At 31.1% G+C, this 25,451-nt stretch overlaps 6 protein-coding genes, 1 long non-coding RNA gene and 1 other non-coding gene across 12 annotated transcripts; 4 read left to right on the plus strand and 4 right to left on the minus strand.

The window, feature by feature from the left end:
- Positions 1-107: 107 nt before the first annotated feature.
- LOC132914051 (glucose-6-phosphate exchanger SLC37A2) lies at positions 108-3,891 on the plus strand. Of its 3 annotated transcripts, none has more exons than XM_060972845.1 (9): positions 108-1,193; positions 1,271-1,349; positions 1,432-1,567; positions 1,640-1,996; positions 2,392-2,436; positions 2,643-2,844; positions 2,924-3,072; positions 3,226-3,528; positions 3,604-3,891. In XM_060972845.1, exons 1-9 carry the CDS (start codon positions 917-919, stop codon positions 3,664-3,666), a joined length of 1,611 nt encoding a protein of 536 aa, XP_060828828.1. In that variant the 5' UTR covers positions 108-916; the 3' UTR covers positions 3,667-3,891. The 3 variants fall into 3 exon arrangements, with proteins under 3 accessions (XP_060828828.1, XP_060828836.1, XP_060828844.1); XM_060972861.1 differs by having other exon boundaries at positions 1,052-1,193; positions 1,271-1,362; XM_060972853.1 differs by lacking the exon at positions 2,392-2,436.
- LOC132914424 (gamma-secretase subunit pen-2) lies at positions 3,862-4,705 on the minus strand. The gene is made up of 3 exons (XM_060973522.1): positions 4,396-4,705; positions 4,219-4,323; positions 3,862-4,150 (listed from the first exon to the last, which is right to left on the minus strand). The coding sequence occupies exons 1-3, from the start codon at positions 4,454-4,456 to the stop codon at positions 4,011-4,013; spliced, it is 306 nt and encodes a 101-aa protein (XP_060829505.1). The 5' UTR covers positions 4,457-4,705; the 3' UTR covers positions 3,862-4,010.
- A 36-nt stretch (positions 4,706-4,741) lies between these two features.
- LOC132914202 (transcriptional repressor protein YY1-like) lies at positions 4,742-9,176 on the plus strand. 2 transcript variants are annotated; one of them, XM_060973099.1, is made up of 3 exons: positions 4,742-5,530; positions 6,837-7,431; positions 7,535-9,176. In XM_060973099.1, exons 1-3 carry the CDS (start codon positions 5,044-5,046, stop codon positions 7,647-7,649), a joined length of 1,197 nt encoding a protein of 398 aa, XP_060829082.1. In that variant the 5' UTR covers positions 4,742-5,043; the 3' UTR covers positions 7,650-9,176. The 2 variants fall into 2 exon arrangements, with proteins under 2 accessions (XP_060829082.1, XP_060829092.1); XM_060973109.1 differs by having other exon boundaries at positions 4,745-5,530; positions 6,876-7,431.
- A 576-nt stretch (positions 9,177-9,752) lies between these two features.
- On the minus strand, positions 9,753-11,300 carry LOC132914358 (splicing factor U2af 38 kDa subunit). Its single transcript, XM_060973415.1, has 5 exons — positions 11,080-11,300; positions 10,914-11,001; positions 10,552-10,618; positions 10,174-10,462; positions 9,753-10,043 (listed from the first exon to the last, which is right to left on the minus strand). The coding sequence occupies exons 1-5, from the start codon at positions 11,121-11,123 to the stop codon at positions 9,806-9,808; spliced, it is 726 nt and encodes a 241-aa protein (XP_060829398.1). The 5' UTR covers positions 11,124-11,300; the 3' UTR covers positions 9,753-9,805.
- A 1,050-nt stretch (positions 11,301-12,350) lies between these two features.
- Positions 12,351-13,612, minus strand: LOC132914388 (large ribosomal subunit protein eL24). The gene is made up of 5 exons (XM_060973458.1): positions 13,462-13,612; positions 13,262-13,337; positions 13,039-13,124; positions 12,795-12,956; positions 12,351-12,529 (listed from the first exon to the last, which is right to left on the minus strand). The coding sequence occupies exons 1-5, from the start codon at positions 13,464-13,466 to the stop codon at positions 12,394-12,396; spliced, it is 465 nt and encodes a 154-aa protein (XP_060829441.1). The 5' UTR covers positions 13,467-13,612; the 3' UTR covers positions 12,351-12,393.
- On the minus strand, positions 12,599-12,727 carry LOC132916151 (small nucleolar RNA SNORA79). Its single transcript, XR_009660033.1, has one exon. It is a non-coding gene; the product is annotated as a small nucleolar RNA SNORA79 (small nucleolar RNA).
- Positions 13,613-13,756: 144 nt separating the features above from the next.
- Positions 13,757-17,485, plus strand: LOC132913947 (ATP-dependent RNA helicase DDX54). 2 transcript variants are annotated; one of them, XM_060972653.1, is made up of 12 exons: positions 13,757-14,032; positions 14,288-14,524; positions 14,646-15,022; positions 15,103-15,418; positions 15,508-15,718; positions 15,782-16,008; positions 16,082-16,273; positions 16,350-16,485; positions 16,562-16,751; positions 16,812-16,950; positions 17,021-17,171; positions 17,256-17,485. In XM_060972653.1, exons 2-12 carry the CDS (start codon positions 14,330-14,332, stop codon positions 17,438-17,440), a joined length of 2,319 nt encoding a protein of 772 aa, XP_060828636.1. In that variant the 5' UTR covers positions 13,757-14,032; positions 14,288-14,329; the 3' UTR covers positions 17,441-17,485. The 2 variants fall into 2 exon arrangements, with proteins under 2 accessions (XP_060828636.1, XP_060828628.1); XM_060972645.1 differs by lacking the exon at positions 13,757-14,032 and having other exon boundaries at positions 14,088-14,524.
- A 2,973-nt stretch (positions 17,486-20,458) lies between these two features.
- Positions 20,459-21,629, plus strand: LOC132914442 (uncharacterized). The gene is made up of 2 exons (XR_009659591.1): positions 20,459-20,535; positions 21,082-21,629. It is a non-coding gene; the product is annotated as an uncharacterized LOC132914442 (long non-coding RNA).
- The last annotated feature ends 3,822 nt before the right edge of the window (positions 21,630-25,451 follow it).

Raw genomic sequence — 25,451 nt, forward strand, 5'->3', positions numbered from 1 at the left:
ATTTATACTTATGCATGTTGTATTTATGATTCGTAATTTGTAATATATCAAATGAAAATTTGAGTAACCTTGAAGATTTAATAAGTTGGCAATATGTAAGTTTCCCATATGTTTTCCATATGTAAGTACGTAAACAGCATTTGTCATTATCGCTAGTAAACATTCCATTTAGTTTAAAATAAAATTATATTTCATGTAATTGTTTAAAGACAGTGAAAATGTAATTGTAGTGTATCGTAACATAAACAAAGTCAATTATGTTATAAACACGTATTCGTGATATCATGTACTTCTGCAACATTCCTTTTATTGTAGGTTATGAGTCATAGCCTATATTTTACGGAATTTACTGTCTACTTCCCGTAAAAGAATCATTCTGTCATTGCTAGCTAAAAATGTTGAATACAATAAAAATATCAATGAAGACAGAAAATACAGAAAAAAGGTGACACCGAAAAAATTAAAAAGAAAAGTAAAGTATACATATTGATATTATAGTTCATATAATATTAATAATTGTTGTAACACAATAAGGATCACAGTGTAGTTAAGAGAAACATTGTGAAACTTTTATTGTTGTATTATATATATTGAAATAATTATGTATTATTAATACTAAATTTTTGTGGGAGTGATTAATTTTATAAACAGAAGTAACATTGAAAGAACACAATATTATCTTTAATTGTGACCAAAGTATTAATATATGACTTAAAGATATTATCTATATAATTTTAAATGATATAAATAAAAAGTGTTTTGTTGATTTGTAAAAAGAGAAAAATTGAAGATAAAAGATACAAAATACTTAAAGTAATAATTTTATATAATAAACTTCAAGATATTTTTAATACCTGTAATAAGTTAATTATAGTAGAAACTATTGATAAAGCGAAGAAAATATATTTTAACAAGCATGACCAGCCCATTAAGAGATCAACCATGGGGTTTGCAAGTTATTGAAAATGCATTTGTGAAATGCTGCGCTCATAGTCGTGTCAATCGAATGACATGGCATCAAGGCGTTATTTTAGCACTCACATATTTAGCATATACCTGTTACCATATGACACGAAAGCCCATGTCCGTTGTAAAAAATGTGTTGAGTTTCAACTGTAGTACTTTACCACCACCTCCAAACTTTGTAATTAACAGTAGTAATCAAGATACGTGGTGTGATTGGGCTCCATTTGGTAAGTATACTATTAGCATAACTTCCCAATTTAAAGTGATTTGGACATGTATAACTTATGTCTCTTATTTTAAATAGATACTGCAGATGCTCCAGCATTACTGGGCATTTTGGACTCTGCATTCTTGTTTGCATATGCAGCAGCCATGTTCCTCAGGTGACATATTGAAGTGAGCTTATTTATGAGATCGGAGATCATAAAGATTATTTTGATAGTAATTTTACATTTTTATGTGCAGTGGTTTCATAGCAGAAAGAGCAAATCTACGATATTTTCTTGCATTTGGGATGCTTGCATCTGGTATATCTTGTTATCTCTTTGGTATTGCTAAGCCATACAATATCCATAGTTTATGGTATTTTGTTCTGGTTCAAGTAAGTGTATGCAAATGATTCATTACTTTTATAAATTTATTTTAGATGATCATAAATTATTATCATATCTAGGCCATTGGTGGTGTCTTTCAAACATCAGGTTGGCCAGGTGTAGTTACAGTTGTAGGAAATTGGTTTGGAAAAGCAAAAAGAGGATTGATCTTTGGAATATGGAATTCTCATACATCATTAGGCAATATTTTGGGCAGTTTAATAGCTGCCAAATTTGTGGAATCTAATTGGGGTCTAAGTTTCATGGTACCTGGAATAATAATGGGCTTAACAGGATTTATAATATTTCTATTCCTAGTACCAAATCCTACAGACATAGGATGTGTACCACCTGCCCCACTTAGATATAGGAAATTTGAGGCTGCCCATAGCTCAGATGAAGGAAATAGTGCAGATGAATATGGAAATGTACACAATGTAAGTTAAATATATTCTTTAGTGAAGTTTCTATTTACTTTTTAGCATGTTATGCACTACTAATAGCATTTTGTAATTATTATTGTTTGTGCTAGCACTGGAATGCAAACATCAAACTTTTTCGAATATTTCATGTATTAATATCATATGTTATAAAATAATTAGCAGATAATATTAGTATTTCACTTTCTTTTATTTTAATAATTGAATATGTAGATGTTTGATAATAATTGCTTTTTATTCAAATAGTCATTAATTATTTAATCTCATAACATTAAGTAAAAATGTAATTAGTTATTCATTAGATTTTTGTGTTTATATCTGTTTTATATTTACATATATTTGTTTTGCACATATTGTATGCTCACTAAAAATTACTCATTTACTGTACTTAGCGTCTCACTTATCGTTGTGCCTACCGCGAACAAGTCGATATTAATGTAAGTGCATGCTTCATTTTTTTATGTAATTAATGTTATACTTCATATAACTACATTAACACAAATAGCATTTCAGTGTTTGTAGTATTTTAATATTTAGATTATTTCTTTGGTATTTTTTTTATAATATATTTAAATTTTGCATATACTCTCTCAATATTTTTCTTATATTTCTTTGAATATTTATAAAAAGCTTATTTTCTAAGGACATTGAAAATGGACGATCTGAAACTAGCCCAATATTACCAAGACATAGACATATACAAGAGAATCATAGAGAAAATGCAATTGGATTCATGAATGCTATGATGATACCTGGAGTCATAGAATATTCTCTCTCTTTATTTTTTGCAAAACTTGTAAGCTATACATTCCTATATTGGTTACCATTGTATATTGCAGCTTCAAGTTAGTATTCTTTAAATTATAATCAAAAATTGTATATATTATACTAAAATATTATGTAACTACTTTTGTTCCTTTTTAGCTACTTACAGCACAACATTAAGTGCAGATCTTTCTACTTTATTTGATGTTGGTGGCATAATGGGTGCAATAGCAGCTGGTGTTTTGTCTGATTATACTGGAAAAAGTGCTCTAACATGTGCAGTCATGCTTGCATTTGCAGTTCCAGTGGTATATAACTTTTTTAAATTAAAAATTTATAAATAACTTATATAAGTAACATAAAATGTTAATAATCTGTAGCAACTTAAGATTTAAATATCATTATTAGATTAATAATTATTTATTTCTATAGAGTATAATTTTTTGTAATTCACTATATAGTTATTCCTATATGACTACATTGGGAGTACTGGTTGGGCAATCAACATAGTATTGTTACTAATAGCTGGTTTATTAGTAAATGGACCATACGCATTGATAACAACTGCAGTATCTGCTGAACTAGGAACCCATCCCAGTTTGGGAAACAATTCTAAAGCTTTAGCTACAGTTACTGCAATTATCGATGGTACAGGCAGTATTGGAGCTGCTGTAGGTCCACTGTTAGCAGGAGTGGTAGCTCGTTGGACTGGTTGGCATAATGTGTTTTATATGCTCATGGTTGCTGACATGTTGGCATTATTGGTAATTTTACTCAACATCAAATACCTAAGAAATAACCCATATTCCAATTTTGTAATGTAACATATACTGTTTTAGCTTTTATCAAGGTTAGTTTACAGAGATATACAACTATATAGACGACGGCGGAGGGCCATTTAATTTTATTCTCATACATTAAGTAAAAGATAATGGATATACGTAAATAAACAAATTCTTCAAACATGTATTTGAATTTTAACTTTTTTATAAATGACATAAAATGTATAAAATATTGCACTTTATGTTCAATCATGTCAAATTATATATATCTAAAATGTATGTATTATTAAGTTCTAGAAATAGTTAACACCAATGCACCTGAATGAACAGTATATTTTTACAACTTAGACTATTGTCATTTAATAAAATGCCAAAAAGAAAGAAACAATTTTATTTCACAAATTAAAAATATATTATAATAAGTCACTCATAAACAACTAAATAAAAATAAGTATGTCTTAACATCAAGGAATGCCTGTTGGAATTATGTAACTAATAGAATCTGCAAATTCACCCCATGCTGCTCTTTGTGTTTGAAATGTAACGATCCATGCTAAAAGAGCAGCTGACCATATAGTTGCTCCAATTGCAGAAAATATTACATCTGAAAATTAATATGAACAAAATATATGTTATACATTAGACAGTAATGTTATAAAAAATATGACCTACATCTCTTAATTTGTTTTTGTTCCTCGTAATGCGGTTCAACAAAAGCTTCTTTTGCAAACCAAATAGCATTCACAGCCCAAAGAAACGGTAGAAAAACAAATCCAGCTACAAAATACAACAAAATATTTACATATATCTATATAAACAAAACAGTGCAATTAAACATATATAACTTACCTCTAAAATACCACTTACAAAGATACAATTTTTTGTCATTTGGTATTTTTGACAAATCCATCGTATCAACAATCTGAAAATTATAACCTATATCTTTGTTTCATCAAATACACAAATGTGGAACGCAACGTTATTTTAATTCTTCTGCATATATCTCAAAAAATTGTTCGAAGTGTTAGTAAGAACGAGAAGATTTGCGAAAAAATGCAATAAAAAGCGCATTCGTTACATGTCAAACTAAAATTTAAGATTTTCTTTCAAGTGGAAATGTTACTACATTTTCTCGGTAGATGGAGCAGTTACATAGTTAAAAAAAAAAAAGAAAGATGGAAAGACGTATCTTAATTGTTCTCATAAGAAATGTACTGAACAAAAATATACCGTGGAAAATGTTTCAAAAATACATACACTATCGTTAAATGTTATTACGTGACTGCTATATACAATTAATTATACGTGAAATTCATATTTTATGCGGAGAATTAAAGTGAAGACTTGAAATAGAGAGATTCGCTTTAGACGACTTCACGAAGTTTTGAATGAGCACCATTTTCTTAATCGCAATGGTGGGAACAGGTCACGTGATCGGTTAACTTGGTGTTCCGCTTGTCGCACGAGTAACTGTGGCCAGCCATTTTGATTAGTAACATGGCGTCAGCGGAGATTAATATGGCGTCCTCGGACATAATAACTGAAGTGGAGATTCAACCAGATATCCAAGAGGTTGAAATAGAAACGATACCGGTGGAAATACCGTGTGAGACTGTGGAAACTACGATCGAGGGTGAAGATGGTCAGCCGATGATAGCCCTTCAAACACTTCCAGAGCCAGGACGCGAAGAAATCATACTACAGACGCAAGAGGAAATCGTCGGTAGTGATCCACTAAGCGTATATGATCAGATTCCGGTCCCGGAGAGCGATATTTATGTTGAATCAAGCCCTGGCCCATCGAAGAAAGGTCCTAAGAAGACCAAGAAAAGCGGTTCGTCGAAATTCAGATCGTCCGATCATACGATTTTTGGGGAAATGGGTTCGGAGACGAAGGCTAGAAAGTGGGAGCAGAAGCAAGTGCAAATCAAGACGCTTGAAGGTGAATTCTCAGTGACGATGTGGGCATCGGGTACCGACGACGGTAGGTTTCTCATTATTTATTTTTCCTAACCTTTTCGATAATCCAGATGAAACACTGACCGAATAGATAAATTCGCTAGAGAAAAACTTTTGTAACGATTGTATCTCCACATACATTGTTTCATACGCACTTCCGGTGGTCTCGAATCAATACCGTGCTTTTCACACGGGTTTACCAAAGAAATTAGTTGGGTCCTTTGAGTCTTTATTATCGATGAATTCGTTGACAGTTTACGTTGTTTGTTTTGATCGAGGGAACGCCATTATGCTACCAGGGGGCAGCCATATTTTGAAAATGGCTTCTTTTACGTGGATCTGTCCTGTTGAATGATAATGGCGGAGCTGTACTTACAGCAGAATCGACAAAGCTCTACTCTCTTATGTTATCTTTGTTTTTTTATATGCACATTATTACCTAATTTTTTACCATTTTTTCATCATTATATTAGTCTAATTAAATTCTTATTTAAATAAACACGTAATTTATTGTTTTTATACATAAAATATTACTTAGAAAAGATAAATTGTTCCTTTCAAGTATGAAACATTCGGTCTTCTTACGTCATTTCATATTATATACCTACATTTCTTATTAAATGTTTTCAATTATTGAATCAATTTAAAAGATTCAAATATATTTTTATTCCCCTTTATTAAGATTATATGTTGCCAAATAAAAATAAATAAAAAGGTATGAAAAGAATTGTAAAGCAGATCAACAAATATGTAAATTATGTTTTTATCATACCTGAGTATTATATAAATCGATAATCAAATTTATTCATATTTAATATATCTTAAAATAACTATATATATTATAAGAAAGAAATTAAGAATTTTTTAGTAAAAAATCTATTTTTGCTTTTAATGTATTATGGGTTATATTAATATTAAATATACCCTTTATTATACCTATGCAAGGAAGAAGGATCTCAAATGTATATATATAGGTAATTTAGGTAATTTTGTATATGGAAATTAATGAATTTTAATTTTCTAAAATGTATGATTTGTATAAAACTTAAATTACTTGTTAACATATATTATTTGAATGTATAAGAGTTTTTAAACAAAGAAAAAGGAGAGAGAAGAGTTATTTTATATGAAAAATATAAATAAAGATATTGATAACATATTATGTAATCTTTCCTTTAAATATTTATCATTTTCAGTTAAAACGGTTTGTGTAAAAAATTTGTCTATTTTTAAAGTTTATTCTGCTATTATACACAAATAAAAATACGTGATTTAAATAATAAAAAATAAATATAGTAGCTTTTGTTTGGGACTGCTTGTTGTTGTTAAAGGGAGTGTCCTATTAGCTCCTCACCTGGTGGATGTTCCAGATGAAGGCTCTAATCCAGAGCCTGATCCAGACTACACAGAATACATGACTGGTAAATCCAATGCCAAATTCAATCACTCTGGAAGCTCCATTTCCGATGGAATGCCAGGTCTTGACCTTTCGGATCCAAAGCAATTGGCAGAATTTGCTAGGCCTGGTCATAAATTGAAAGTACGCAAACCACCTGTTCTAGATGGTGTAGAGCGCACTATAGCCTGTCCACATAAAGGATGCACAAAAATGTTCAGAGATAATAGTGCAATGCGTAAACATTTACATACCCATGGACCAAGAGTGCATGTATGCGCAGAATGTGGGAAAGCTTTTGTTGAAAGTTCCAAATTGAAAAGGCATCAGTTGGTTCATACAGGAGAAAAACCTTTCCAATGTACATTTGAAGGATGTGGTAAAAGGTTTAGCCTGGATTTCAATCTTCGCACTCATGTTAGAATTCATACAGGAGACAGACCTTATGTTTGCCCATTTGATGGATGTAGCAAAAAATTTGCACAATCAACGAATTTAAAGTCACATATATTAACACATGCAAAGGCTAAGTAAGTAACCTTAATCTTTTTTTTATTCTTGATATGTTTTTCTTTCTTTTTTTTTTAAGTAAAGAATTATTACTTAGTAACATGGAATATTTGACATTTGTAGGTCACGTAATGCTATTGGCAGAGGAGTACAACAAATTCAACTTCAACAACCTCAATTTGTACAAGTTGAAGTTGCAGATGTGGATAATCAACAATTCATTGTTTATGCTGATTAGCCCCCCTAACAATGATCTCATATCCTATAAACCTATAAATGGAATATCGTAATCATTAATTAGTAACGTAAACAGTGTAAATATTTTCATGATATAAGTGATGAGGGCAGGACGTAACTAAAGCTGTTAGTTATCTTAAGAGAAGAAATTAATTAATCAATTTATACCTCTGTGCTTAGACGCAAAGTAAATAGATATCACAAGCACTATACTACTATAAAAAATAAAATAATATTATACTAAAGAAGGTAGTGTATCTTCTGAGACATATAAAGTAGAATATTGCGCACTGCTCAATCTTATGTCTCAAGTCACACTAAATGATATTTAGTGCGCTCTCATAATGCAACTGTATATATTTATACTTAAAGTAAAATATTGTATACAGTATATTTTGGAGAAATTCTGATGAGAATAAACAACAAAATACGTCTTTTCCGTCGGACTCAATTGTACCACTTTAATATACTTTTTACATTACATTGTAATTGTTAATAGTTACTGGAGGAAGGAAACATAAGTGCGTCTACTGTGTATTATACCTTGATGTTCACAAAATATGATACATTTATTCATGTAAAATTATTTAGATGTTTTTAAGTATTGTCTAAAATTAACTGGACTCTGAAAGCATTGTAAGATCAAATGGATGAGTGTTTAATATTGACGGCATTTAAAAGCTCCCCGATTAATTCGAAAGATGATTCACATAATATATTTTATCCGTGATATTCACGAGTACATTATGATGTGCATGTACATCAATGCAATGACGTTACGAAGTTGTTAAAGAGTTCGTATCATTTCAAAGTAGGAAGCAATAGTTTATATAGTCAAATAGGTAGAACTATAATATTGATTGTATTAAATGGCGATTGCGTGCATCCCATTATATCATTATTCATTAATATTTGCATATCACGATTTTGTACATGTAGCTACGACGTTGAAACATAGTTCAATCTATATGTTATTTCTAGAAGTATTTATACGAAAAATTTGGATAATTTATTTAATCACATAAAGTATATTCTTTCATTAAATTTTTTTGCAAATATTCACTTTATTTTTTATAATTGCAATCACAAATTTACTATAGTGAAAAAAATCATTTCCAAAAGTATTTCTTAAAAATTCGTTTTTCAAAATATTTTAAACAAATGATTTGTTATAACAATTCTGACTAGAGTCTTGGCTTTTATTTGGTTTGTATATTCTAGCGAGTTTTTGTACTTTTATTCTTGTAATAAAATATTAAAAAGATTGCTAGACATGAGTACAACAGCAATTTGGCCTATTATAAATGAATGTTTATAAAAAGATGTTTAAGAAATATTTATAGAATCTTTTGTGTCTAATGGAAAAGCTAGATATTTGTTTAAAATTTAATCTTATAATATTTTATCAATAAGAATTCTTTATTCATTTTTATATTATGAATATTTAATATAATTCTTTGCATACTGTAATAATTATTGCTTCCTGCTGGAAGTAATGCTAAATATAGTTTGAGGTATATAAAAGTAATTTGTGTTTGAGTATTATCGACGTGCTAGTGTTATGTACTAACATTTTAAGTTAACCAATGTATTTAAAAATAAGGATACGTCATTTTTTATTTTTTATTTTTATTATGACACATGCAAAATTTTTTTCATGCTGTGATAATTTTATACAGTTATGGCGTTTATATATAAAGATTCAATGATCATTGGAAATTAATATATATATATATATATATATATTCATTTTACAATTAAGAAAAGTATATCTATTTTACAAATTCAAATTATAAAAAATTATTGAACGTCAATATATAATTTTTGTTACGGGATAATTTCCACTATCATAAATTTTAGAATTATGTATTAGATAATTATATATCATTTAATCTTTTGACCATACTTTTAAAGTACTTATGTATATATCAAACTTTGTTTTAAGAGAAGTATATTTCCATATCTACTTTCTTGAATTTATTGTTTAAAAGAATTCAATGTGTTTAAAAATGAAATACATATTTGACAGATGTTTATGAATGAAAATTTAGAAACATCTTAACAAACACATTATTTTTGACAAAACGGTCGTAAGAGAGATAAGTAAATTTGAATCATTTTATTATCAAGGATTATTACAATTGAAAAATAACATAATTAATACCTTCCAGACCGTCCATCTCTACCTTTATCATCTCTACCTTTTCGGCGATCTTTGGATCTGGATCTTCTGTCACGAGACCGTGATCTTCGCTTACGATCACGGCCACGGGATCGCGATCGTGATCTTGATCGTCCTTTACCACCCTTTTTTCTACTATATAAGTAACGTCGTAATTCTCGTGAAATAGGTTTCAAATGCATGAAATTACAAAATCCTGAACGTGTGCATTCTCTGCAAGAACGTCGAATTTCTTTTTTAGTAACAGGTATTTTATATACTTAGAAATGAGAAAAATGTCAAAAAAATTAAATTTGTATAATTCCTCAGATTTACTTTCTATTATTTAATAGTAATTACATACCCCATTTCATATTGACGACAGCAGGCTTCTCTAAAATCAGTGACTGGAGAAAGTTCTGCATAAACTGGTCTTCCACCAAACCATCTATTATTCAAGTCATTTACAGCCCTTTCTGCATCTTCTTCTCTTCGGAATTTAATGTAAACATTCCCAACTAAGTGATCCCCAAGATTATCGCACACATTCATTTCTTCTATTTCACCATATTTATCTTCACATTCAACAAAGACATCTTCAAAAAAATTGTCATAATGTTCTTGCATTTCTTCATCAGAGACATTTGCCACCACTACAAAATAATGTTTATTAATTATGATTGTAGAAATTACTATCTTCAATATTGAATAATGACATAAATTTAATCTATAATATACTTACGATGAGATCCGTCTGCACTTTTTGCTGAATTTTGAGGGTTTACATAAAGGTTTTGCAACAAACATGTCTAAAACAGTTAATTACTTGAATTTTTTGCTATATATTTATATATTATATATTGTTATTTATATATTATCGCTTTGTTATATATTGTATATTTTTATATATTTTTTGTTAGTTATTTACTTTAAATATGTATGAATAATTGTATTTATATGCTTTATATAAATGTATTTATTACTGAGAAACTTAAATTAAAAACAAAATTCTCTATATAAAAAGATACATAAAGCAATATAACACTACTTAGTAATGTTAAGAAGAGTTTGAAAGAAATTAAAGGTTAATTAAGATATTTTTACCTGACTAAAAGTTGGCTTGTTATGAATTCGAGAACATCTATCTCCATGTCGACAGGCACCGATTTTGAAATAAAATGAACAATTTACTCTAAAAATAAAGGACAATAATATCGTTGATTTTAGTTTGGAGAATGCTATTCAGCATAAACTTAAAGATCCAACTTACTTGTCTTTCTCTGTACCGAAAATTGATGCTAGATACTCTGCCATTCTTTGTCGTCTGTTAGTATTTCTAGACGGTAAGACTCAATGTTCTGTGAAACATGCAAGAACTTGACTTGTCACAACATATACAACGTTTGCGTGTAGCTCTGATCCAAAATGGCGGTATCATAAAAGAATTGCTTAATAGGTTTGTCAGTAATTGTACACGATTTCAAATTTTATCTCTAGAGGACTCGCAGACTTTGCATACTGAAGTATGAGCATAGATTAAATACAGAATAGACTTGATATGCAATACTTTTTCGTGTCCCACGTTTTGTGACATTATCGATTAAGCATAGTAGTGGCAGAGAGAAAATTTCTCTGGTAGTTGTTTGAATTAAAACTAAATTTTCGTATGACTAGTAATGGGAATCATGCGCAACAGTTATCCTTATTCCAGAAAATTACATACTACGAATAATTATATAGTATACGAACGCGCTATGAACAATTTATCCCTAAGCTATGATCATAGTCACAGAGCAAATAAAAATGATGAAATTTTCTGGGGTTTTAACTAGATTGAGTTTAAGTTTAGTTCTAAGGTAAAATTATTCACATTATTTATAGTTGTTTGCGACACTTTTTTGTGGTATTTTGTTTGTTTAAATAGGTATTTTTAACATATTAAAGTTTAAAAATTAACAGAGATACTTACCAAATTTCTCATTATCACTAGACTTTACATGCCAATGTTTCCATAAGTTAACCGACGTATTATAGAAAAGCAGCGCGAAGCTCATCAAATCAAATGTACGAGAGACTAAAATAATAATGTAATACAACAATGCATTACTATATACACAATATATAGTACGACATAAATAATAATACAATACGAACTACTTAAAATTAAAAAAAGTTAATTAGAGGATATAAAAGTAGTATTCGTGAAATAAGTATGTAATATAAGTATTTAATATAAAAGAAATGGAAGTAATGATCTATGAAATTCATAAAAAGGAAAAGGGTACTTTAAAATATTTGCAAATATTTTCGTCGTTTGCAATCAAAGTTAAGAATTAATGCGAATTATTTTACATGCTTTAAAAATAGTTGAAAGTCACGTTCTTATCGTAAACCCAGTTCTTTTGATTCTACTCCTGTTCATCATACTGCAGACCGCGATCACTATAAAAACAAAAATGCTTACGTATGTTTACTTAGAAAAACTGAATATCTTAGCATTTAATAATTTACCAAAAATATTTTTCTGGGAAAATAAATACATTTTTTAAATCTAAAGATCTTTTTATTTATACAGTGCGGGAATTTAACGTTTTCCTCCGACACGGGGAGCTGCTTTTTGTGTTATCTTTGCAGCTTTATGTTTTGGTTGTACTTTTGCCTTAGCAGGTACAACTGCTTTCTTCGTTGCTTTTGCAGCTTTCTTTTGTTCCTTTGCAGCTCTGAAATAAAAAATATGATATATACATATTTTAAGAAATACAAGTAGCAAAATATGTACCTAGTATAAGAATTGTATGAACCCGCAAAAGCCAGACAGTGTGAAGTATATTACAATTCTGGGTGAAGCAATTCATTTATTCTAAGACATTCTGAAATCTAACATGATATGAGATATCACGTTAAAGGAACAGATGTCTATAACATCAAATTTTGTGATATAAATTGGAACAGATATATGTTTGGTTATATCTGAACAACACTTACTTAATTGCTTGTTCCCTCTGTGCTTTACGAATTTCTGGTTTCATATTACGTTTCGCTAAAATATCTGTAAGAGATGCTCCAACAATAGCACGTTGGAATTTTTGAGTACGTCTTGTCCTTTTTTTTGCTTGTTCTTCTTCTTGCCCCTTTTTGTGCTTTCGTCTATAATATTAAGTTATATATTTTATAATTGTTTCTCATCTTCCATAATGTATAAAATATTAAATACTAAAAATAAAAATACCTGTATAATACAGTCCATGTAACTTTCCTTGGATTACGTCTCATTAAATGTGCAGATTCGCATTTTGAATTTAAAAATGTGAACGTCTGAAAAAATATAGAGGTTATGGTTGTCAAAGATATAATCAAAACAAGGAGCTAATATTACTTAATTATAAAGAGAGTATAATAAAAATGTAATAATATGAGAACCAGCATATACAAATCAGCTATATTTTACGTACTTTTCCATCCACTTTTACCATGGTTTTACCATGGCCGGGATATATTTTATATCCGCTATATGCGCAAAGACCGATCCTGAAAAGATTTACACCATATTTATTACAAATATCTTCATTTTACGATTCCTCGAATATGTTACACTAATTTTTAATGATTGCGTTTAAATTGTCAGATATGCCTCTTAAGAAAATTCACTTACTTCATGTTGAATTATGACGAGAAGATAGATTTAGCAAAAATGGCCGACTTCTTGTGAATACAATATGGTGGAATACGCATTAAGTGCTGCCAATATTTAGAAACCAACTTCCAAATGCATTAATTTAAGTAACGATCATATAAACAGGTCTTGACACTCGCTTACGAAAACTGTTCGACCGTCATTGATGTCTAATCGCGAAAAATCAACTTGGAAGATTAATAGAGTCTTCATTCTTATGAGACAGACAGAGATGAATAGAGTGTGTTTCTTTCTGAGATATTCATAACATGTTACACGTATGCAGAATAGTAACTTATTTGTCTTCCATGTTGATTTTTAACAACTAGTTACTTCCCAATTTTCGGACGATTTTCACTAGATTTCGTGATATGAGTATGAGACCTGTTTGTATAATTGTGATTCAATCAAATTAATTAGAAATTGAAAATATTAAAAGATACAAAAATATTGATGAATGGAATAATAAATATTTAGCATGGATTACATTTAATGTACAAATTTTTAACAGAAATCCGCAACAAATTTGTATAATATACGGGATTTTATAAAGTTAAACTGTTAAAAGCACTGAGTGTACTATCTACGGACTAGCAATTTAATGTATACAATAAAAGCGAAAATAATTTTTATATAACCACGAATAATATTTTCTCCAATACTGTATGATAATATTCCCTATATTGGCTGAATTTCACTTTATGGAATATAAAATCATTGACTTTTGATAATTTAATTAAAAATATTTATAATTCAGAGTTATTTTAATTGCAAAATAAAATCACGTGCTAAGTAGCTTTATTTTAAGGTTATTGTCTTACTACTGTCAGTCACTCATATCTTTAAAATGAAAGATACAAATATTGTGGGATTTGCCGACCCAGAAGAAATAAACCATAGTGATGAAGATAACGAAATTAATAACATTAAGAAGAAAGTATGTAAAAAATCAGGAGGATTTCAATCCATGGCTCTTAGTTTTCCTTTATTGAAGGGGATATTAAGGCGTGGATACAAAATACCAACACCTATTCAAAGGAAGGTAAGCTGCATGATGTTGGTTAAAATAAATAAATTGTCTTTATGAGTTTAATTACTGATAACTTAGTGCTTTTTTTATTTGTGTATTATTTGATGTCATAAAATGTATTATATTTTTATAGACAATTCCTTTAGCTTTAGAAGGACGCGATGTAGTGGCAATGGCCAGAACAGGGAGTGGAAAAACTGCTTGTTTTTTAATTCCACTGTTTGAAAAACTTAAAACAAGGCGAGCAAAAGCTGGAGCTAGAGCCTTAATTTTATCACCTACTAGAGAATTGGCATTGCAGACATTAAAGTTCATAAAGGAATTAGGTAAATTTACAGACTTAAAAGCAGCTGTAATTTTGGGAGGTGACAGTATGGAGAATCAATTTAGTGCAATTCATGGAAATCCTGATATATTAGTAGCGACGCCAGGAAGATTTCTACATATCTGTATAGAAATGGACTTGCAATTAAATAATATAGAATATGTAGTCTTCGATGAAGCTGATAGGTAAAAATATATATTTTTATATTATATAATTTCCTTTCATTATAAATATAATAAATCCTAATTTATAAATTATGTTACAGGTTATTTGAAATGGGTTTTGGAGATCAAATTACTGAAATCACAAATAGATTACCAGAATCGAGACAAACATTATTATTTTCTGCAACATTACCTAAACTTTTAGTAGATTTTGCAAAAGCTGGATTAACTGATCCTGTCTTATTACGTTTAGATGTAGAAAGTAAAATACCAGAACAATTAGCACTCTCATTTATAGTATGTCGCCTAGAAGAAAAATTGGCTGTACTATTATGCTTGTTAAAAAATGTTATTAAGAGTGATTCTCAAACAGTAATATTTGCTGCAACTCAACATCATGTTGAATATATTCATCAGGTATGTGTATAAAACTTACATTTTAGGATTAATATATTATATATAACGGGCTAGGATTTATATATATAATGACTGTATTTTATTAATAGATATTAGAAAAAGCTGGAATTTCTAACACGTATATCTATTCTAATTTGGATCCATCAGCACGAAAAATAAATGCAGCTAAATTTCACACTAGTAAAGTCAGAGTTCTAATAGTAACAGATGTTGCCGCTCGAGGTTTAGATATTCCACAATTGGATAACGTAATCAATTTTAATTTCCCTGCAAAGTCGAAGCTCTTTGTACATCGAGTAGGTAAGGAAACAAGTTAGGTTTTAAATTGTATAAAAATTTATATGTCAATAATTATCGTAATAGGTCGTTGTGCACGAGCGGGACGTGCTGGCACTGCATACAATATTATAAGTCCGGACGAATATGCTTATTTACTAGATTTACACCTTTTTCTTGGACGCCCGTTAAGTATTGTACCATCTTTTGGATCTATAGAAAATACAGATGGTATTGTGGGTAAAATGCCACAAGCAATGATAGAAGAAGAACTTGCAGAATTAATAAATTGGCACCGTTGTTCCACAGATCTAGTATGTAGTTTTGATAGATTTGTTCAAAGAATTATTAAAGATATCATATTTACATTCTGTTAAACATATATAGACAAGTATGGAAAAAGTTTGCGATAATGCATATAAACAATATATTCGATCGCGACCTGCACCTTCATCAGAAAGTATTAAGAGAGTAAAGGAATTACATATTAGCGAAGCAGGTGTTATACCAGAATATTCTGATGTTTCTTTAAGTACCACGAACTTATTATCAAAAATAGTCAATTATAGACCTCAAGGAGTATGTATATTCATACAATTTATATCAATTATATGTTATAGTTATATGATATTTAATTATTAAGTATTTGTTATAGACGATATTCGAAATTGGAGCTAAGGCATCATCTATTGATTATCAAGTTATGAAAAAAAAACGTACGTTACATAAAGAAAATATTATAAATTTCCACAGAAAAGCAGATGAGGTAGAAGCTAAAAAAAGTGCAGGAGGTAAATTCGCAGTTTAATAAACTAACGTGAATTTCATTTGTATAGTTTTTATTTAATAATTGATAATATATTGTAGATTTACCGAAAAAAGTGTATCTTCCACCGAGTACAACCGATGAAATTAATGAAGCATTTAATACGGTTGTACTTCCAAAGAAAAGGAATCTCGATGATTTATATAAACCTAAAAAGAAAAAACGATCGGTAATACGAGACGAAAATTTTTTTATTCCATATAATGCTCCAGATAAACATACAGAGGAAGGGTAAGTCTTTAGTAAAATAGTTGTTTTTAGTGCACACTATACTTATCCATATTTTTACAGTTTAGCAGTTAATTCATTTAATACAGAAGCAGATAAAGTACAAATAGATTTAACTGCTGATAATGAAGAATCTCAACGATTTCAAGCACAGATTAAAAAATGGGATCGTAAAAAGAAAAAAATGATTACTGTTAATAATGTATGTATTTTACATCATTAAACATTCATACGAAACAGAATATTTCAAGGAAATATATGCTTTTTTAAAGGAACGAAAAGTTAATAAAATACGAACAGAGTCTGGTGTTTGGATACCTGCCAGTTACAAATCAAATCGTTATACGAGTTGGAAAGAAAAAAGCAAAGTCGATGCTACAAATGACGATGACAGCGAAGAAGAACCTTCACAAATGCAGAAGTGTATGTGAAAATAATATTTGAATTAATTATTGTTTAAGCTTAAGTAGATACGTCATGTATATATTTATTTTCTGTGTGTTTCAGTGCAAACAACGGCTAATACACATTGGGCGCGGCACAATCAAAAGTTAAAGGAAAAGATCAAAAGGAATATCGAATTGAAACGTCCAGAACAAATTCTAAAGGCCCGTAAATTGCTTGAACAAAGACGTAAAAGAAACGGCCGAAAAAATCGAAAAGGTCAGAAGAATGGTAGAAGGAAACATTAGCAGATGATTTTTATATCGATATACAATATAAAATATGAATATATTTTATAATATAAATGATTATTTATAATGATGAATTATTTTTGTCGTCTATGTCGTTTATTTTCCTTTCCCATACATTTCAACTTTTAACAATTACATATTTATCAATATAAAAAATTTTGGTTTTTAATAATTCTATATATATTTTTTCAATAACTTCAGAAAATGAAGTAAATGAAACTATGCAAAATCAAAAATAATATTGCGATAGATCGCAGAACGATTATGAAGTATTATACAATTTGTGAAGATTTCCATTGCATCATCGCAATTCCCTTGCATAATTGTTGGTTCTACGTCAGAAGCTTATTACGTGTAGCTGATCGGTGGTTTCTACGAAATAATGGAAGCCTCAGAAAGTTGCACGAACTAAGAAAGGCACTTATCTTTATATTAAAAGTCATCTTAGTGATTAGCCAAAAAAGACGAAGCAAACAAATATTTTAAAATATAAGTACTTTGTATTTTTGTATTTTATTTTAAATAATTTATTAAATCTCCTATAACAAACACGCAATACAATTATTATTAGAAAGGAAGATGTTATTGCACATAGATTATTAAAACTGTTATGGCATTTAATTTTTTAATTTTGTTGATTTACATAATTATTTTATCTTCCATTAAATAGTTATTTACGGAATTCCAATAAAGAAAAATTAGTAATTAATCGTTTAATATTTTACAAATAGAAAAAAAATATTATTTCTAATTATAATTATTTCTGCATACATGATATTTAGTGCATATTACATATATGTTACATTCGTATCGCATTTCATGTATTAAATATGCAATTCATGTAGAAAAAAATATTCTTTTATCTTTAGATAAAATATATTACTTTTTCCTTTCAAATTTGTTCATTATTAGGCATTAGTGATTTGCGATACTAGATATTGAAGTAAAAGGAGAGAAAGGAAACCACCATACACACCATAGCTCTCTTCGTGAGTCATAGATGACAACTGGTTTAATGTTTGTTGGAATATAAAATGCTGATACTGGAACAGTATGAATCATTTAATGCTGATCATCGTTTATTTATATATATGTATCGTCATATCCAAATATACTATGTATATCACTATTATATTTTGTACTGCTTTCTATATATATCGAGCTTTCACCCGATTAAAGTTAGTATAATCAAAAGATCAAAGAAAGAAAATAATAATCATATATTTTCTGGTTGAATTAATTCTTTATTTAAATAGGTGAACAAACGAGTTTAGTTTTTATCGCCTTAAAACATTCTTCGATTGTATAATTGTTATCAGTAGCATATAATATCGCGAGGAATATTTCTTCGATAAATACTCGTTAATCATTGATAAGACTTCAGGAAATACAAGTATATACTTGCATTGTTAGCGTAGAACTTACGTGAAAACAAGAATATTCTGACAATGATTCACTGCAATATTGATCGATGCAAATTATGCAGATAGTTTAGATGTTCAAAACTTGGGGCAAGGTCATGCCTGTCATTCGCACGATCACTTTAAGAATTTACATTTCTCCAAAAGTATCGACTATCTTTGATCCCCTCCTAAATGAATTCGTACAGGGACATTAGTTGAATATGACAGTCGTGGCAAACGTTCTTGATAATAAATTCAGCCTGTTATGTTCCGCGTCAAAATATCCCTGGTCATTGCTATTTTAACGATCGGACGAAAATCGAATTGGAAATCGAATCTCGTGTGATCGATCATCGTGTGATCCTAGATCGAGGTTAAGGTCAAGAATCGAAATATCTTACACCTTTCTTTTATGACGATATAGATTGTACAAGTGCGGTAGTCAAGAAATCTCATCGAAACGTAACGAATCTGTGCAGAAACAATGAATTCGTCAGTTACTGCTCAATTAAGAATCCGTGCCAAGGTGGTTGTAGCCGTTGCTTGACCACAGTCCCGATGACACCGATCGTTGAAATAAGTCTATTCGTAACCAGACAGTCACGTCTACGATCTACCGTTCACCATCCGTACTGTCTCCTACCTACGTCATATGCTTAAAAATATAAGCTACTATTGTACTCGAGAACCTGTGGTATACGTAGACGAATGATGCTGGCTTTTCTGTGAAAGTAACGTCACATCTGGCGTTACGCATATCGTCACAAAAAAGGTTCCGTGTGCACTTTGCATTCATTGCCTGATGACGAACATGTTCAAAGGTCTTTGGACACTGATATGCACGAGACAGGCAAGAGTTACGCTGGATTTTAATTAGTAACTTTCACGATAAATAATTTCGGGAATCATTGCTCGTCAAGGTGCAAGAAAGTTTGGCGATAAACAACGTTCCAAACACTCACAGAGCATCTTAATATCGACAAGCAGTGAAAGTTATTCACTTATAGAAAGCATATGCAGCGGATAATTAAACGTGGATATTCCATGGCGGTAATGTACGTGTTCTCTTTGGTGTATTAATTAGAGATCGGCCGCCGCTGTAAAATTATAACATTTGGAAACTAGTTGTTGTATTCTTACCTTCCAGTAGTTTTCATTTACGATACGATACACTCATTGCGTAATATTTCTTGATTTCGACAGTTTGAAGGCTGTACGAGTAAAACAAAAGTGAACGTTCGTGGTTCTGATTAAGCATCCAGCTCTTTTATGTGGATCACGCGATCCGTAAAATTATGTACGAATAACGAAGTTGTCTTATTGTTCGTCGTAAATGACAATAAAAAAGGCGATACGATTTTCAAGCAATTCGTTATGGTGAACTATCTAACATCATCGCACGATAATTCTTTTTTTTTCTCAGACGACATTCCGCGTATTTGCGCAATTTTCTCGAAGTACTTACGGCAATCCTTCTCCCTCCGTTTCCCATTCCCTGATCTTTCTATGTCCCGGTTACTTCTAATACCGGAAAATTAACGCAAAATTGACAAACTAATTTTATAACGGGACGAGCGAAAACAAGCTCAATGACATCGTGGAAAATTGCTACTGCACTTCGGTATAACGAAATGTGCTGCTTCGACTTGCTCCAAGTTCCATGCCCGAGAATAGACGCTTCGACTAAAAGTAAGTCCATCTCCGATACTTGATCCGATTACGAGGTAAACGGTGAAATTTCTGGAATATGGAAAGTGCAGCGATGTTAACAAACAGTATTACTAGCCGAGAAGGTCTATGAATCTCTCTGTCTACGTACTATTTTACTCAATTGCGCGTTATTAAAGTTGGAGATGTATGTATATGGGCTTTAAATATTATACATATCTTACGTATAGCCTTCGGAAAGCCTTGTCGCGCAGATCGTATTTCATAGTCCGCAAATCTTTTTTTTATTTCGATAACGTCACGATATATCGCAAATAGACTGCACATTTTTATACAAATTTATGTTCTTACGTTTACGTGTAACCCAATTAGAGATTTCTTTCACTCTTTATATATTAATAATGAGTACTTAGTTTAAATATTTTGTATATTTTTGCATATTACGTACATTTTGTAAACCCATAAATTCCTACTATAACTCTGTTCTTAATCATTTATGTGTTTATTTTATAGAGTTTTAGGGTACAAATTTTTACAAGTCGTTTCCTAATTTTTCGTTGCTTTTAGCATTTAAAGAAGGAATTCTACGTACGCAGTCATTAACAAAATTTTAACGTGAGGTGTGATCGACCGCTCTACAATTATCGGCCGCCTTTGTGGCAAGAATGAATGGGATGTCAGTCAATCGTCGACAGCCAATGCGACCGTATGCTATGCACATCCGACTATGCATACGTGTCATCTTGTCTGCAAGGTTGCCACTCATGGTGTCCGTATCTTACTTGATTACAACTAAACCGTACACGGTATGTACTCTGAAACCACGTTAGCGTTCTATGAATGAACGTACGTGCATCGTATTATTGGTCGAGGCACGTACATATGTAAAAAGCCAAAAAGAGACAATGAGAGGAAGAAAGGGACAAACGGAGGAAACGGATAACTGGAAGAGCGTACTACCGGTTACTGCTTGATCGTACAAATCAATATTATTTATATATCGACGAATTATGTATGCACACTATCGCTTATAAATAGTATACCACCACTTGATCAATCTGTAGTAACGACATTTGAATTTTAGTAGAATATACAAATTAATGGGAAATTAATAATTAGAAGCAGCACTTACTACGTTTCTTATGGAGTCACTAGTCTACAAAACTAAATACCTATTTATTAAAAATATAGCAATGATATTTTACTATTTATTGTATATAAATAGTACTACACAACATACATATATTTACCACTTAAATATCGTTGCTTGTATTAACATCCGAAGTTCTCCTATCAGTTTAGAAAACCCTTCTTAATCTAATTTCTAATTCAGACAATAAGAAAAATAAATTTATTAATTATATATATATTATACATTACTATATATATATTTATTTTGTAAACAGATAATTTTACAGTTCAACTTATCCGCAATATTACATTCAAACATGCTTTAAACATTTCGTACCCTGTATTGTGACTTTTGACTTTGCACATTTATCAGATTCATTGCTGTATTATACATTCATCTTAGAATCGTAACAGAATACACAGTGCACCATAACAAACTTAATAACGATCGTAGAATTGTTGGATCAAGTTTTGCTTCGTGGTTAAAATCTGTGATAATTTTCATTGTACATATTTATTTTGAACTTAACTAGTAACGCTGAAAGACACTTGAAAGTATGAGCTCAATACCTAATTTCATAAGAAACTATGTCTGTGGGAACGAAGTGGAAATTTGATATGTACATGGTGTTGTAACTTTATGCCCGCTATTCTGTTTATGGCATATAGTACATTGCAGGGAAGTATATAGTTCAAGATTTAATACAAGAGTTGCATAAAAAATTTACTACAATGAATTCCAATTTAATTTGCCAAATTATATATTAAACATTTGAATCAAAAATGAGGTGGATACGAATGTGAAAATCGTGTCCAATATTCTTTTACATGAAATATTCTTCCTGATTCCCTTCTGTGTACATTCGCAAATGCTGTCGGTCAGCAGTTACGAAGTGACATATGCCGGACAATTAATTGAATAAAAGCGAAGTCTGATGCCTCTTGATACTCCGCGTTCTTCGCGTGATTGCTTGAGAGTATCAACGACCTGGAATTCGCGTGAATTGAAGTTAAATGATAAAGCCTTTTCTAGGACACTCTTCGTTAAGTAAACTTATCACTATCCACAATTTTACATTCGTTTCAAAAAGTGTTTCTTTATCTTTGCAAATGAGATTTAGATTATAGGAAAAATATCATTTCGTGATGTTATTTTTGTATAAAGTATCACTAGGTTGTTTAATATTTATCATGTATATGACCATATTTATAATCGAGTCTAAGTGCATTAACATAAAATGCTTGAATATATTTTGAAAGCCGTCTTTAGCGGAAGTCACTCCACTTCATTCATTCTTTTTTTACGCGTACTATTTCGTTTACTACTTTGGTGACTTTATAACGTTCTTTGTATTTTCATCACGACTTCAATTGTCCTTGTTCTACAATACCATTAGCGTTCAGAGTTTACATAGTACTCGTGCGCAACTTTATCGTGTAAGAAGATTATCTTTTGTCCTCTTTTTAATTTCAATTCGTTGTTTGTAGTTCGTTTGCCCCGATAAAAAAAGTCCGATATTCACTTTCGCGATCGTCGAGCACGTATGCCCCTGAAAAAATAGATCCAGTTCATCTATTTGTCTATTAGTTTCCTAAAAATGCGTAGCACCAAACTCGACCTTCTCCCCTAAACGCTTTTAGCTCAGCAGTGAACATCTGCACCTACATCATGTAGCCAACCCTCCAACCGAAAATAGAAACTATTATGATGGAGCATCTGTACTGAAAGTAGAACGAAGAGGAGAAATCTTAGCGAAATATGGGATCAAGCGTATGTTTCTTTGCCAGAATAAAGAGAACTTGGACAAATTGCCTAAGACACTTGTGTACATAAAATTGAACTGTTTAGCATTTTGAGAAAATAACTTGCGATCGTGAAAGAAGAAACGTCGTAGCAAATAACGATTTGCTGTCGTACGTAAAATGCGTCAAATCAAATGCGTCAATGATACATCTCGAAGCAGGAAGGACGAGCAGCAACACATCTACAAGTCATTCACGTACAGGCTTTATCAGTAAGGTTAATCGTACCGTGCGGAAGAATGCTCATGATAAGAACCGAAGAAAAAAACGTATATATGTATGAGCATCAAGGACTGCGTATGTAAAAAGAATGCCAGTATAATCAGCACATAATCGGCGCTAATACAACTGGAAAACCGATGATTCACTGAGAACTCGCAGTTACATAAAGAAATAATAGTGAGGAAATTACTGAGCTTTTTGAAAATAACCGCAGTTAGCGGGCTACAAACGAATCTACGAAAACCTATATCTCTGATTCGCGACGTATTATGTAATACGGCAAATACGCGCGCATGCGAAATTCACAAGACAAACAATATCAGAATATTTTATAGAAGTCTGTTCAGAAGCTTTGTTGTTCGAATTTGAGTAATTTGAAAGAAGAGTCTGGAATAAGAAAGCTTCTGAATCCAATTGGCGTTGTAACAGAAGGTCAAGGCTATCTTGAAACGATGCGACGCAGGTTCAAACTTCAGCGAGCTGTCGCGACTGCTGTCTTTCCACTTCTCGTGTTATACTTAAAATTCAACTCCCTCAGATAATCGACTGTTTGACAAACGTATTCGTGCAACCTGGAAAAAGTAACGCTGATATATATAAATATAGATTGATCGTTCTTGTAGATCGCACTTTTTTAATTCATGCTTTTGAATTCTTATACCAAAGGTCAATCAGTTGAGACGCCGGCGTTTGAAATTCTACGTTTCCGACTGTTTAATATCCAGTCCACTAACATCCGCGATGTATGCATGTATTTGCATGTATTACATGTATACATAGTTACGATGTATTACATATTACGATGTTTTACGTCGTGAGGATAATTCTTTTATAAGGTTTTCATACCATGCAAACGTGTCTTTCTTTCACATGTTATGTGTACAAAGTCTTCTACATATATTTAAAAAAAAGCCTATGCATATATTGACAAATGTAACGAGTGCACGCGAGCATGCGATTATGAGCACCGCTGCTAAGGTGACTACGTTTCATCATTGGGTGTGGGTATATACCGTATGCCGCATGGCATAGCCCTATGCTCTATACGCTCGGACGTACGACGTACGACATTAGGAGATGCTAGAAGAGGGGTAAGGGAAGTCCATGTTGGTCCCTGTCTTGTAGCTGCAACGTTGGTGTTTGAATATCCCGTTTCCAACAGTTTCCAGTATGCAACCAGTAGAGTTTGATCGAGGAATGTTCCCAATCTGAATGTACCCAACCTGATTGAAGAACTTACATAAAGGAAAGTTAGACGATCATAGATAGTTTTTTAAAAATCGAAATCGCAAATATAACTTTTTTAATCTGCCACTTTTCCGCGTTTTCCGATCAGTCGTTGGTACATCGAATAGGTCAAGAATTATTGACATGGTGAACCTGAGAAGCATAGGAAGATGCAAAATGCCGTACGGTTAGCGGTTCTGTTTACATTAGCAAATCGTACGAAGCGTCCAATCGTGCTGCTTAACGATTACTTCGCTTCCAGTGACTAATTCTTCGAGGAAGACCCGCAGGTGCAAATGGACGAAGCTTCAGCGGAACTCTTGGCTATTTTTCTGCTTACTTGATTGATCGTTCTGTGGTTGCTCGTAGTCGTTACAGGCATTTAGATTTTCCATATTATGCAAAGAAAAGACTAAAATTCAAGCTATGAATAATAACTAATCATATAAAAAATAAAAAAAAACCTGTACACGTAGTTACTACGTGATAAATCATAATATAGTAAAATTCTCTTGCAGTGTTTATGGGCTCGACGCCAGCATCTCACATAAAGT

This window comes from Bombus pascuorum, chromosome 1 (genome assembly GCF_905332965.1).
Source record: "Bombus pascuorum chromosome 1, iyBomPasc1.1, whole genome shotgun sequence".
NCBI classification, from domain to species: Eukaryota; Metazoa; Arthropoda; class Insecta; order Hymenoptera; family Apidae; genus Bombus; species Bombus pascuorum.